Source organism: Neopsephotus bourkii, unplaced genomic scaffold (assembly GCF_033783945.1).
Source record: "Neopsephotus bourkii isolate Nb327-2 ecotype Australia unplaced genomic scaffold, CSIRO-AGI_Nbou_v1 NB_144, whole genome shotgun sequence".
Lineage (NCBI taxonomy): Eukaryota > Metazoa > Chordata > Aves > Psittaciformes > Psittacidae > Neopsephotus > Neopsephotus bourkii.
This window is the reverse complement of record NW_026900661.1, coordinates 1,324,984-1,338,375: the sequence shown is the minus strand read 5'-3', so window position 1 is coordinate 1,338,375 and position 13,392 is coordinate 1,324,984. Positions and strand designations below refer to the sequence as shown.

At 38.1% G+C, this 13,392-nt stretch overlaps 1 protein-coding gene across 9 annotated transcripts in view; it reads left to right on the top strand.

Annotated features, from left to right (window-relative positions):
• The window catches only part of SORCS2 (sortilin related VPS10 domain containing receptor 2), a 545,361-nt gene that overhangs the window by 486,266 nt on the left and 45,703 nt on the right, over positions 1 to 13,392 (top strand). For all 9 annotated transcript variants that reach the window (XM_061369718.1, XM_061369703.1, XM_061369709.1 and 6 more), the window contains 2 exons: positions 7,520 to 7,611; positions 9,031 to 9,138. In XM_061369718.1, the coding sequence (XP_061225702.1) occupies positions 7,520 to 7,611; positions 9,031 to 9,138 (200 nt within the window). The remainder of the gene's footprint in view (positions 1 to 7,519; positions 7,612 to 9,030; positions 9,139 to 13,392) is intronic.

The window sequence follows — 13,392 nt, the reverse complement described above, 5'->3', positions numbered from 1 at the left end:
TGGTTGGGCTGCAGGTTCTGCGGAATTCAAGTATTTTGGTCTCTTTAAAGATCTAAGTATTTTACCTAAACAAAATAAATAGAGTCTGCTTAGGTTTTTAATAATGTAAGTAATCTTCCTATGCTAATAATGAAGTGGACTTGGGCTAGGTCTTGCAGTAAAAATATTCCAAGCTAAAAGGCATGGTTTAGGTATGAAGTATGAAAATTGGTGTTTAAGCTTAAACTTTGCTCTTCAATGAAACTGAGAAAATGAAAAATTGTTAAACAAAACAAACAAACAAACAAAAAACCCCAAACCTTTGAATATCTTTTAGCATGATTTAAACAATTCCTGAACTACAACTGCCAAAGTATGAAAAATAGAAGTATCATACCACATGGCTGTAATGCCGTTTGAATTCTGGATGTCCCTTGCTTCCAATGTCTAGTGTCAATTTAAGCTTTGTACCTTTATTATGTATTTTTGACTCAAATGCTCTGTCTCAGTGTGGTGGATCAATCCTGGCTGGAAGCTGGGTCCCCTGCAAAGTCGCGCTGTTACTCCTCAATTGGACAGTGGGGAGCAAATACAATGAAAGGCTCATGGGTTAAGAAGAACAGGGAGAAATCATTCCCCAGTTACTGTTATGGGTAAAATAGACTCAACCTGGGGAAATTAATTTATTACCAGTCAAATCGGAGTAGGATGCTGGGAAATAAAATAAAATCTTAAAACACTTTCCTCTCACCCCTCCCTTCTTCTCGGGCTCAACTTCACTGCTGATTTTCTCTCCCTTCTCTCTTTAGCGTGGGTTGTGGGCAGTTCATCCCACGATGTTTCTCTGCTCCTTCCTCCTCAGGGAAGGATTCCTCACACTCTTCCCCTCCTCCACCGTGCGGTCCTTCCCACAGCAGACAGTCCTTCATGAACCTCTCCAGCATGAGCTCTTCCCACAGGCTGTAGTTCTCCGTGAACTGCTCCAACGGATCCCTTCATGGGGTGCAGTCCTTCAGGAGCAGGCAGCTCCAGTGTGGGTCCCCCACGGGGTCACCCGTCCTGCAGCAAACCTGCTCCAGTGTGGGTTTCTGTCTCCATGGGGGCACAGGCTCTGCCAGGAGCCTCCTCCAGCATGGGTTTCCCACAAGGTCACAGCCTCCTTCAAGCATCTCCCTGCTGTGGTGTGGGGTCCTCCGTGGGATGCAGGTGGAAACCTGCTCCAGCAAGGACCTCCATGAGCTGCAGGGGCACAGCCTGCCTCACTGTAGGCTGCATCATGGGCTGCAGAGAATCTCTGCTTTAGTACCCGGAGCATCTGCTCCCCTCCTTCTGCACTGACCTTAGTGTTTGCAAGGCTTTTTTCACACATTCTCGCTCCTCTCTGTGGCTGCAACTGCTCCTGTGCAGTGACTTTTCCCCTTCTTAAATACATTATCCCAGAGATGCCACCACTGTCACTGAGGGGCTTCGCTTTGGCCAGTGGTGAGTCCATCTTGGAGCCAGCTGCATTGGCTTTATTGGACATAGGGGAAGCTTCTAGCAGCTTCTCACAGAAGCCGCCCCTGCAGTGCAAATCCATGCAAATCCAGTACACTCAGCAGTGCTTAATCATGGGTGTATTTTCTTTCTTTGTGTATATAGCAATAATGCATAATATGATCTAGAGTCTACTTATAATGCATATCCATGAGAAAAAAAAACCCAAAACACCCTCAAAGTGTGTCAAAAAGTCATTTCATTTCAGTTAAAGTAGTGGGTTACTGTTCAGCTGAAATAAAATTAAGGTGTGTTACTTTCTGAGAACAAGTAAGTGTGAAAATGTTCCCACTAGTGTTACTGAGCTTGGGGAGTTTGAGGTTAAAAGAGGAAAATGCAGACATTATATTGCTAATGTAGGGTGCACAGAAAGACTTTCTGAAAGAAATACATTATTTTTGTCATGATAATGTCCTTTGTAGCTTAAAAGATAAAATTTTATGCCAAATTCCTTCTTGAAATCTAGCATATGGTACATAGGTGTTCAAATGAAAAAGTCTTCCAGGATTTACAGTGGGTACTGTGTTGTCTAATACTTCACAAAGGCCTCTCTAGTAATTTATTGTCACCATTTGCCAAAGTTCTGTAGGTTTTCTGGGGTGAAAAATAAGGATAATAGAGTGAAAGGGATCAGATTCATAGTCTTCCTGCTTTTTATTTGTGAGAAGCTCAGGCAAATGATAGGTGATGAAACTTGACCTTAAGATGATTATTCATGCTGTAAAACCATAAGCTGATCCCTCATTATAACAGTAAAATGAAAAACACCATTGCTAGCTTTATTTTAGTTAAAACTGCTCTGAAGCCTTTTAAAGAGCTTATTCAATCTTAATATTTGTGATCAGAATGAAAATGTAGATTATATGTATTTTATACCCTCACTGTTCATGATCAAACAAACAGTTCTTCCAGAGGACAGCAGCGCATTTCCTTTCTCTGTTGGAGTTCATGCAACAAAATACAAGGGTGATATAGGAATTATTTAGACAGTAAATTACAGGTCTCATGAGCTGGCAAAAAGCAGAGAAAAGCTCATGTTTTGGCACAAGTCTTTGGGTTGGTTTAAGTCACTGACTTGGAAAGTGCAGTTGTCATTAGTGAGTGCCTGTCACCTTTCTCACATGCCACACATGATGTTGCAGAGCTGTCTACAGGCTAGAAATGCGTGGAGTGACAGAGCAATGCAGAAAAGTAAATATAAAAGACTTTAAAGAAAAGGCAGATCAACAAATTAGTTAAAAGCTTACCTGAAATAACAGCAGCATTGGTTCATAGGAATATAGGACTGGGACGAAGGCTAAAGATCATATGTTTCAACCACATGCTCTGAGAAAACATGAAACAATACTAAGAACCTCTCTAACAGAGGTTTGCCAGACCTGTTGTTAATACTTCACTGTACAGATTCTGCAGTCTGGCTATATGGTGTTTCACCATTCTGCATAGTTTTTTTCTGAATATTTAACATAAGATGCCTCTGCTCTTTGCTGTTGTTCTTGCAGCTTCACCAGTTCTGAAAGATAAGTTGATTTCTTCTTGTCTTTAGAGCAGAGTGGCTTCTGTCACCTTTGAATAACTTTTCAGATGTTGAAAGGTGATTATCATGTCCACTCAGAGTATAGGGGTTTTCACCTTGGAACGAGCTCAAGTCCCCTGATTTTTCCTAATGGTTAACATTTCTAAAAGTGCTTTTCCTTTTTGTTGCTCATTGACTGGACTGCCTCATATGATGTCCCTGTCCTGAAGCATGGTAAAACTAGAATTACAGATTTTATCAGTACTAACCAGAATGAGATTACTGCCCTTGATGTCTTGGTGTTACTGGCATCGCGTTTCAGATTTCTCCTCCCTGCACTAGCATCATGTTATTGACTAAGATTGTTTGTGATTCATTACTGGGACCAGTCCCTGAGTTCCTGAATTTGTAATATATTCTCAATTTAACAATGACCTACTTATCATTTCCCTTCCATAATTTCATATGTTAAGGTCATATGAGAGTTCAGAAGACTTAACTAGGGTAGGATACACAGATAGTGTTTATGGTCTAGAAATAAAAGAATACCCAAATGAGAGTTTTGTGAAATTAAGTAAATAACAGTGATAAATGGAAAAGTGTGGGAAAATAATAGAAGATTGGCAAGGAGGATCGTAAATGTGCTCAAGTGACTTGCAGCTGGGGTGTCAAAAAACATATATATCATACTAATTGTAGTTTGGCCTTGTGTGTTGGACAAGTAGAACATCTGTGTTTAGATAACATAGGCCTGTGATAGACTGAGAGGCACCCTATCAAACATGCTTGAGATTCCTGTGTTGCTGTGAGAAAAATCAAAGCACAGTGGTAAATTACACCTGCAAGAATTCCTGAAAGTCAGGTGAAAACAGTAGGTACAGTGATCCTCTAGCATGGACTGAGCAACGCAGTGTCTGCATCCCTGTTTATGTGCTTCTGTTTGAGTGCTGCTTCAGGGGTTGCCCCAGTTGGCGAGGTAACAAAGACAGGTTTACTCTGCTTCTCATCCATGGTTTTGTGGTTACTGCCTGTGCTGGCTCACACAAAAAGTAAAAACAAGGATCGTTATTATAAGTAGCCATAATCCAGCTTGGGCTAGCTCCAGTTCTTCTGCCCTTCTGTTACATGATGCCTGAGGCACTTGTAAGTGTCTCTTGGAACTATTTCTCCAGTGCATGCCATTTTAAGGAAAACTGATTTTTTTTTGCCTGTGTTTTGTACAACATTGTACTGTAAATAGCAGCAGTTTAGGAGCTGATTGACAAGTAGCTTAAATGTCCATGCAGCAGCAGTGATCTGGCTGCAGTATGGATAGGAGAAGGGAATCTCACCTTTACATTATCATGAACTGTGTGGGCTTAGAATCATTTAGGTTGGAAAAGACATATTAAGGTCACGAAGTCCACCCTTTAACCTAGCAATGCCAAGTGAACCACAAAGAAGTAGCCTATGAAATAGCCTCACTCACAGGACAGATATGTCTCTTTTGAAGATATCTCTGTCTATTACACCAGGAAAACAATATCATAAAATTCATTAGTGAACATAATATTGAGTCAAATAGGTAAATAAATCTTTTATCTGGGAAAAATGGGCTACCTTTGAAGACAATTTCAGACCCTACTGGTTTTAAACCTTTTTTTTTATCCCTATGGGGCCTGTTTTTTTAAGTCTCGATTTTCAAAATATTTATGCTACTTTGCCAAATGCTGAGGATGACCTTGTGTTATGCTTAATGAAGCACACTTCCTTTGAGTGTGTTTCATTTATTCTTAGAAAAAATATTTCTGTTCAGAGTTATGGTTGCCACTGCTATTTCAACAGCATGTGTTGCAACGCTTTGCTTGAAGTAGGGTAAAAAAGGAAAGAGAAAAGTATGGCTTTCAAAAGAGATGGATTGAATAAAAGGAAAACATCATCAAGAAAAATCCTTTCACATGTGATCTGCCCCAGAGTAGCTAATATAGCAACAGAATGATCAATTAAGCTAATATGGTTACACCGAAACTCTGTTGTATGCCTAGGAACTGAATCTAGATCTCTGGTGCTTTAGTCCAGTGTTTTGTTTGTTGGAATATTATTTCTATGTGTCAGACCTTTTTGCATCAAAGCAGTTTGGAAAATATTTGTTTAGGCAGGAATACTTATTTTTCTGCAGATATCTTAAGAGATGTTTGGCAACATCTTTACACACAACTGGAAAGACTATAGTTGCAGTCTCTTACTATGGGAAGGTCCAGTTGGTTAAATCTGTGTAGAAAAAACTGCTTCCAGATTTGAATTTAGAATTGGATGTCACTTGGTGAGAGGAGCAAGTGACTTTGGGGAATTTTTGGTTCCTTTTAAAGCTTCTGTATCTCAGAGTAAAATTGTGTAGCGTGTATTTCTCTAGCATCATTTAAATGTGTTTACATTGATTTAGTGGAATTCTTCTAATTGCTCCCAACAGATATTCTGGCCTGAAACAGCTGCTGAAGCTGTTAGTACAGACACAGGAAAAAAAAGTTTAGAGCAGAGAGTGGAGAGGGAGGAGATGGAGAAAAAAGAAGTTGACATGATTATAAAGCACATACCATGCTTGAAAAATCACAGAAATAACCTGATAGAAATATGTTATAAAAATCCAGTTCTGTAGTGCCTGGCTATTAGTAAGGATCATAATAAATTTACTATCTGACTTTTGTTAGGGGAGGGACATTTATCAGAATTTGTGCCTGACTGTGAGAACACATATCTCATATTCCTGGGTTTGAACTTCAGCTCTGACACAGGGATCACGTCTGCCTAAATCCCTTGCAAACTGTTTGTTGTGGTTTTGTTTCCAGAAAGTAGAGGTATATATTTACTTTTGTGCATGAAATAGTTAATTATTTTCAGTGTACTGAAGATGAAAAGTTGCTTTCATAAGGAATTTCATACATTTTGGGTATAAAATGTTTGAAATGTTTGCAAGAAGAGCATGATACAAAGATGGCATTAATACACCTGTAATGTGTCAGCTGTGCTTTACAGTGTGCTAAAGCTGGGGCCCTAAAATGGTGCATGAGGAAGTGCCATGGTGCTTTTCTGAGAAAACCTAATTTGACTGAAGCGATGCAAATACCAGCTTCCTTTATCTTCCGTATGATGGCGAGGCATTTGGAGACTTCGTGTCCCAGCATATTCTGTTTCATTTTGATTTGAGCAAAAGTTCAAACAGAGTTTAGAGGAGGATCAAAACTCTACTTGCTTATCTGACTCCAGCTGATCTCATCCTTTTGAAGTGCATCTAAAATTAATGTCTGTCCTTTACTGAATTCTCTTCTGAAATATGCAGCTGTGTGGAACAAGTAGATAGGACTGTAAATGCTTCATATCAGGGTTTTGCCTGTGAAATGGCAACATTGAAAAACTGATCAGACACTTGAAGCCCTAGGATCCCCATAAAATACACTCTTATTAGATGAGAGGAAGATTGAATTCTCAACTCAAATTAAATGCTTACTATTTTGAAGTATTTGTGAATGTGATGTAAGATACTTCCCCCTCCCTCCAGTTCAGTCTTTTAAATGCAGCATTTAGTATTGCTAAAAAAAAAGAAGCATTTAGTACTGTTAGTATTTTTTCATTCACAAGGCAAAGGAAAGCTAACATTTGTGGTTTTCACCTTTGCTTTCTCAAAGCGTGTACGAGTCTATGTGTTCACCTATTAACTGATAAGTCTGTGTAGTAACGCTCACTTTATCACCTGCTGTTATGTTAAATGAACTTTCACAGATTAATAACATAAGTAAGTCCTGTCTTAAAACAGATCTCACATGTAAAAAAGGGAAGATATCTACCTGTTCGCTTCTTTTAGTACTGCTAATGACCTCCAGAAGTGACTGAAAATAATTTGGGAAATTCAAATCTTTCATACAATTAAATTAATATTACATGTATTTTGGTTCAGAACTCAGAGCATCCTCTGTGTGCAATCACAGAAAGTTTCAATTTAAACAAATCAATGACACTGGAAATGCAAAAAATATTCTTGCACCAATTATTTGAAGTTCCATAAAGTCTGGAGAACATGTGAGAAAGTCACGGACAGCCAGACTTTCCCTATTTTTCTAAGAATTAGACTGCAAAGCATTTTATTCTGCAAGATACATAGAATATGGCAAATACCAAAGTAAGGTGATAGGTCACTTGGTGATATATAATAGGAAGGAATGCAGAATGCATACTGTGAGAAATATATGCTTGGGCTAAAATCACTTTAGACAGTTTAATCTGACTGTGATTTGAACCTGAACATTTTCTGATTCACCTGCTTACCTTTTTCTTTTACAGCTGGGAGAAACATAAGAGTTAAACTGACTTTTATGTCCTTTTCAGTTTGAAGTGCGGACATTATAAAACATATAAGTCTTTTAATCCTGGTTTGTTCATGCATTTCATTCCTGCTGTTCTGTACATTTGCTTAGCTTGCCTTTTTTTTTTTTTTTTTTTTTTTTTGACATGTAGGTCTTTGAAGAAGAACACCACATCTTGTACCTGGACCATGGTGGAGTTATTGTGGCCATCAAAGACACCTCTATTCCTCTGAAAATACTCAAGTAATCCTGCAGTCAATTAGAGTAGAGCTATTGTGTATTCTAGACCTCAGGCAAAGCTCATAGTTTCAGATGAGCATTTCAATGTTATCCTGTATGAAACACAGGTGGGGTCAGCTTAAATTAATGTTCATTAAGTCAACAAAATATAAGTAGATATTTTCTTAAAGATTACTTTGTGGTGCTGCAGTACATTAATCATAATATTTTTTTCTTGCATCAGTGTAGGTATTTTTGCTTAAAAGGCTCTCTTGGTACTCTGTAGTACAAGCCATGTTCAGCATGATTGTTACCTGCTACTGATTTGCACCAGCAATGCAGGGCAATGCTGCTCAACCTATGATACATATGTGGCTTAGATATTCAGTCAGGATAGTTCATTCATATTGTAATAAAGCTCTGTCCCATCCAGTGGTCACATTAGTGAAGACTTGAAGAACAGCCTTGAGTTGCTTTGTCCAGAGGAGTACAATGTAGTCTTTGCGAGCCAGGGGGGAAAGGACTTATGGGTGCTTATGTGCTGCGTAAAACAGTATGCAAGAAGCCTGATTCATTGAGATATTTGTGCATAAATTAACTGTGGTATGCATAGCTCCTGTCATATAGTGATAATGCAGCCAATAGCTTTCTTAGCTTGTTTGGTAGGAAGGATTTGCTGCAAAGCATTTTTTATAAAATACCAAGTTTTAAACTGCATGATAGTGAAGCAAAACATGGTAAACTTATGTAGTGGTATACAAAACTGCTGTCGTTGGCATAAAACCCCGAAGATACCTTCATCACTTCTGACTAGGTTAATTTTTGTGTAATCGTCTATTCACTATTATGACTTAAGCTATGTACTTGGTTAGCTAGAATAAAGCCATCATTAACTATCCAAAAGACCTGGAGGAAGCGTACAGAAGAGGCTTTGATTCATAAATTCTGGGTGCACAGAGAATTTGCAGTATGTTTTGCTGATTCATCAGCATCTTCTACAAATTTTGAAGTGTACGGTAGCATCTGTGAAGGGCCATCATCTTGGTGCCTGCAGTTACACGTTTTAGCAACTGGGCTGTTTTGCCTCTCATGTTTCACTGACCTCTGCTTCACAGGTCTCTAGCTCAGAGACTACTAGAAACAATGAAGTGTAAATTAACTTCTTGAACCTACAAGGTAGCAAGATAGTTTGTTGACAGACCTCATGTTTTATCCGCCTGAGAATTTCCATTGTGGCAAATTTATTATACACCTTCTAATAAAGATGTGAACCCCTGGGTATGTTTCTGAGAAAAGATCACATTAATATGATATACTGTCTAGGCATATTGTATTTTGGTGATAGTAAATCCTGGGTTTTAATAGTGAGGGGATTTTTTTGTTTGAATAAATGAGTTCTGTTATGTATAGCAGTAAATGCAAAACATTTCCGCTTTTTTACAGGTTCAGCATAGATGAAGGCCAGACTTGGAGTACACATAACTTTACTAGCACATCCGTCTTTGTAGATGGATTACTTAGTGAACCTGGAGATGAGACACTGGTCATGACGTAAGTTTCTGGTTTCATCTCCTTTTCTCGGTGTGCTCTCTGCTTACGCACTGGAGCCTATTTTAAGCTATGGGTATTTGAGATAGTGTTTGTCACTGGCTTCTGCTTCTTACAGGCACACAGACTCTTAAACTGATGTCCATTTTTTTTCTCTTCTCTTCTCTCCAGATTCTCAGGCAGACTTCAAATATGTTAAACACCTGTTGTCTTCATGGTGTACACAACTATATTGTTGTCCTAGTAACTAGCATGTAGTACTTTGAGTAAGCAAACATTGGTAACAACTACATGTTTTTAGTCTATGCAATGACTGAGGCAAACACTGTGAATAGAGTTATAAATAGCCAAATTCTGCAACTCAAGCCCCTGGTTATCTGTCTTGTTTTTCTAAAGGGCCAGTGACATCTGGATCTGGGCTGCAGGTTTTGCTTCATCTCTAGGATAAATGCTAACATTTTAGAAGTGTCTGAGTGCTCAACACACCTGTCCAGTTAGGAAAGAAGTCAAAAAATGTTGCCTGCTGCAGGAAAGGAGGATGCGGTCAGAGATGTGCAGGTTGTTTTCTGTGCTCCTATCAAAACAGCTTGTGCAATCCTTTATGTTGGAGCAGTCCTTTATGTTGGAGCTCAGTGTGTTTCTGACATGCTTTGTCTTCTGAGAGTTACAAATAGAGCTGCCTTTGACACGTATCAGTAGCGGTTTCCTCAGAAAAATAAAAGAAATAAAATAACCCAGCATGGAGCTGTGTAAAGGATCCTCAGCAAAACAGAAATCCTGCCGAGGCACTTAAAAGCAATGCACCAAGTTTATACTGCGCAGAGGTGAATTTGGTCAGTTTATTCTTTCTTTCTTTCTCTATTGCCCCATTTATCCTCCAGTTATACACACATATATATATATATATATATATACTGAGAAGAAGAGTATTATCCACCCATTCTCTCCTTCTCTCAAGTATGTTTGTTATGGTATAATATATGCTATGCAGAGAAACTTAAACCTCTGAATGAAGGATTTCCATTGATTTCAGTGGAAGTAGAAGAAGCAAAAGCTTATCCTAAACTGTACTTACTGACAGATAAAACTCATACTGGTGTAATGAATACATGCTCTGGGTTGTTTTTTATTATTATTAAATATTATTAAAAGCAGTGATTTTGTGAAGATGTATTTAAATAACCAGGTGAATGGGTTAAAAAAGCTCTTGTAAAATATGATTCCTTTTTTAAATTATCCATCTGAAATATGTAAAACTGTACCTAAATTTTGAACATGAGCCTAGATTGACAAAAAAAAGTATCCTGTGTCTTCTGTGTTTCTAAGTGCACTCTTGACTACAGCATTTCAATGTCAGCCTTGTAGGAACTTACTTTGCATTTAGTTCTACTGAATATAGAGGATGTCACACACTTAGTATCACTGACTGGCCCTGAAAGACTTGCAGCATTCCTGCCAGACTTTAAAGATAATGAGAGGAATAAACCTGCGCTGTTTCCTTGTTGCATTGTGTCAGCTCCCTTGTCTCTCCTACCGCCTTTGATTGTGTTTTACCTCCAAGATCATGTTCTCTGCTAATGGTGCTCTGTCTGACTTTACATCAAGACCTTTTGTCATTCTGTTTGGCTTAGGACATTTCCTCACAAAACTTCACGCTTTTACTGAGTTCCTGTGCATGACTTAATCTGCAGTGATTTGCTGCTTTTCAGAAATGTCATCCACTGATATACTCCTGAGGACAAAAAAAATCAACTATGCCATCTTTTCCATTTTATTAGGTAAAAAGTGTTATTTCTTCTGGGTAGAAGATGGTAAGATGAACTTGTGTATTGTAATGGAAACGGTGTCTTTCACCCTGAGGAATCCCCAAATCCATTACTAAAGACCTAGTCTGACATTTCTCCCTTGTACAGGAATTTAGATTTTGCCCTTTTGTATGGAGTTTGCTTGAATAAGGACTTTGAATAAAGAGTCCAATCTTAAAATCTGCATAAATCAGGAGAGAGAGCATAACCCTGAAGTGGGAAGGTAATAACTGGCCAAGTCTACAGTGAAATTGTGGGACACTATTGCATTTCAGGCTTCTAAAATAAACTCACAAAAGAGTCAGAGAATATTTTACTTGTACAGAAAGTGGCTGTGACCATAGGGTAAAATCCTGGTTCCACTGAAGTCATCTTAGGGATTTCCTTCAAAGTATTTAATGTATATATATAAAAAAACAATCTACAAAAAGGTCATCTGGAAATATGTTAAGGAATGTAGTAACGTGTGTAAGAGGGACTTCTCATTCCCAGCATGGTGACTGGGATGTTGACCTGACTTGTAAGGCACTTCCGTTTGTATTCCTATTCTAACTTCCTAATGAAGTGGTCTGGTAGATTTGCTGAAGAAACAAGGGAGTATGAACCTGCTTCCCTCAAGTCCTCATTTCAGAAAGTTTTGTGTTTTCTCCAGAATGGAATAAAACAAATGTCAGAAGTTCTCATAAAACTGGGTTGTCATCTGCCAGTCAACATTAATCTAAATCATTCATCCAAATCCCCTGCAGTATTCAATATATGTACACTCAAATGCCAAGGAAAATATATTTTATTCTGTTGTGTTCTGCAATAGACCTAGTTAAGACTTTTAGGAGTTTTAAGTGGTAAAGTACTCAGAACTTTAAGAAACTCATTCTGTGTAAAAATCAATTTCTAAATAGATCTAGTTAAGAGTTTTAGAAAAGATAAGCAATAAAGTATTCATAAAGTTTAGGAAACTCAATCTGTGTAAAAGTACGTTTCTAAATGAAGAGCTGAAATCCACCATTGGACGTGCTAAATGAGCACGTAAGATTTGCTAAGAAATTTTCTTTACTGATATATATTCATCATTTCATACATATTTGCTCATATTATTCATATGTATATTCAGCAGGCTTTGTTTTCTCTAAATTCTTTACAGAGAAAAGTTACTGCAACCTAGTGTTATACTTAACAATATGTTATGTTTGAGAAAAACTACTTAATAATGCTGTATTGAGTAATGGCCTAACTCAGTAGAAAAAGGAGGATTTTTTCTGTGTCTGAAATATTGATCCTCTTCAGAGGAAGTAGTTCATATAATGAAAGTTTCAAACCTGTTAAAGACTTCTAAATCATATTTCAGCTTCTCAAAGTGTTTCCCAAACTGGGTTATTTAGATTGCAGTGTAAACCCAGTAGGCACGATCACCATGGTCCTGCAGGCCATGGCCCCTTTTAAAAGGCGAGTAAGAGGTTGCATAAAAGGACTGCTTTTCTTTATGTCAAGTAGAATCAAAATCTTCCTTATCGGTAATTTTATTTTTTTCCAGAGGGATTTTTTTCTAAGGTCTTGTAGAGTAACAACTTAAGATGCTGCTGGGAACTTTATGATATCTTTGAACTGCAGAACTCCTGCATGTGCATTTTGCTGTCTTGAAAGTCTGTTGTTCCTGTTGCGTTCCTAGGTGATAGTGGAAGCAAGGAAATAGTCTTAAACTTACTCAAAACAGGTGGATATGATATTAACAGGTGTTAGGGAGAACCATATGGATTTTTGCAGCTGTAAATTCTGCTAGGAATGTCAACCTCACCTTTAACAACATCAGTAAAAGTCAACATTATGTGTATTTGTGGGGCTTATTGTAGTGCCACATGTGGCAGCACACTGCCTTTGCTGTTTGAGTAATCTTCTTAGGTGGAGGTACTTCTCAGTGCTGTGAATTCTTCACTTTGATCTTTTTCATACTGCAACTCTTAAGAAGTGTGGGTAGTGGTAGATAAAGCCTCACTATGTAAAAGAGTATCTGATTTCCCAAGGCAAATTCTAGGTTTTGTTTGCAGCTAGTTAATCTCTTGTTTGAGAAGCATTGCTCAGTTATGAAATGATTGTTCTACTCTGCATAATGAGGAACATACCTGGCAATAGATAGAGAAAACTTATAGAAAGACAAGAAGAGAATGGTGATAAAAGCATTGAAAAAGCAAACCAGTTACTCTACTTCAGTCTAATCTACATACCTGCTAATCCAGCTGTACAGATGTCTGTTTATTGTCAAGTATAATGCCTTTACCGTCATCTCTGTAGACACAGATGTTAGCAGAGCAAGTCAATGCCAACCTGGGGTCTTGAAGCCAAGACCATGGGATTGCCTCTGTCTCTCCCTCTGATCAGAAGAAGTTCAGAGGGTAAAGCATTGTTTATTTCATTTCTTTCAATAGCTTTTAAAACATACTGAGAAGCATGGGAACAT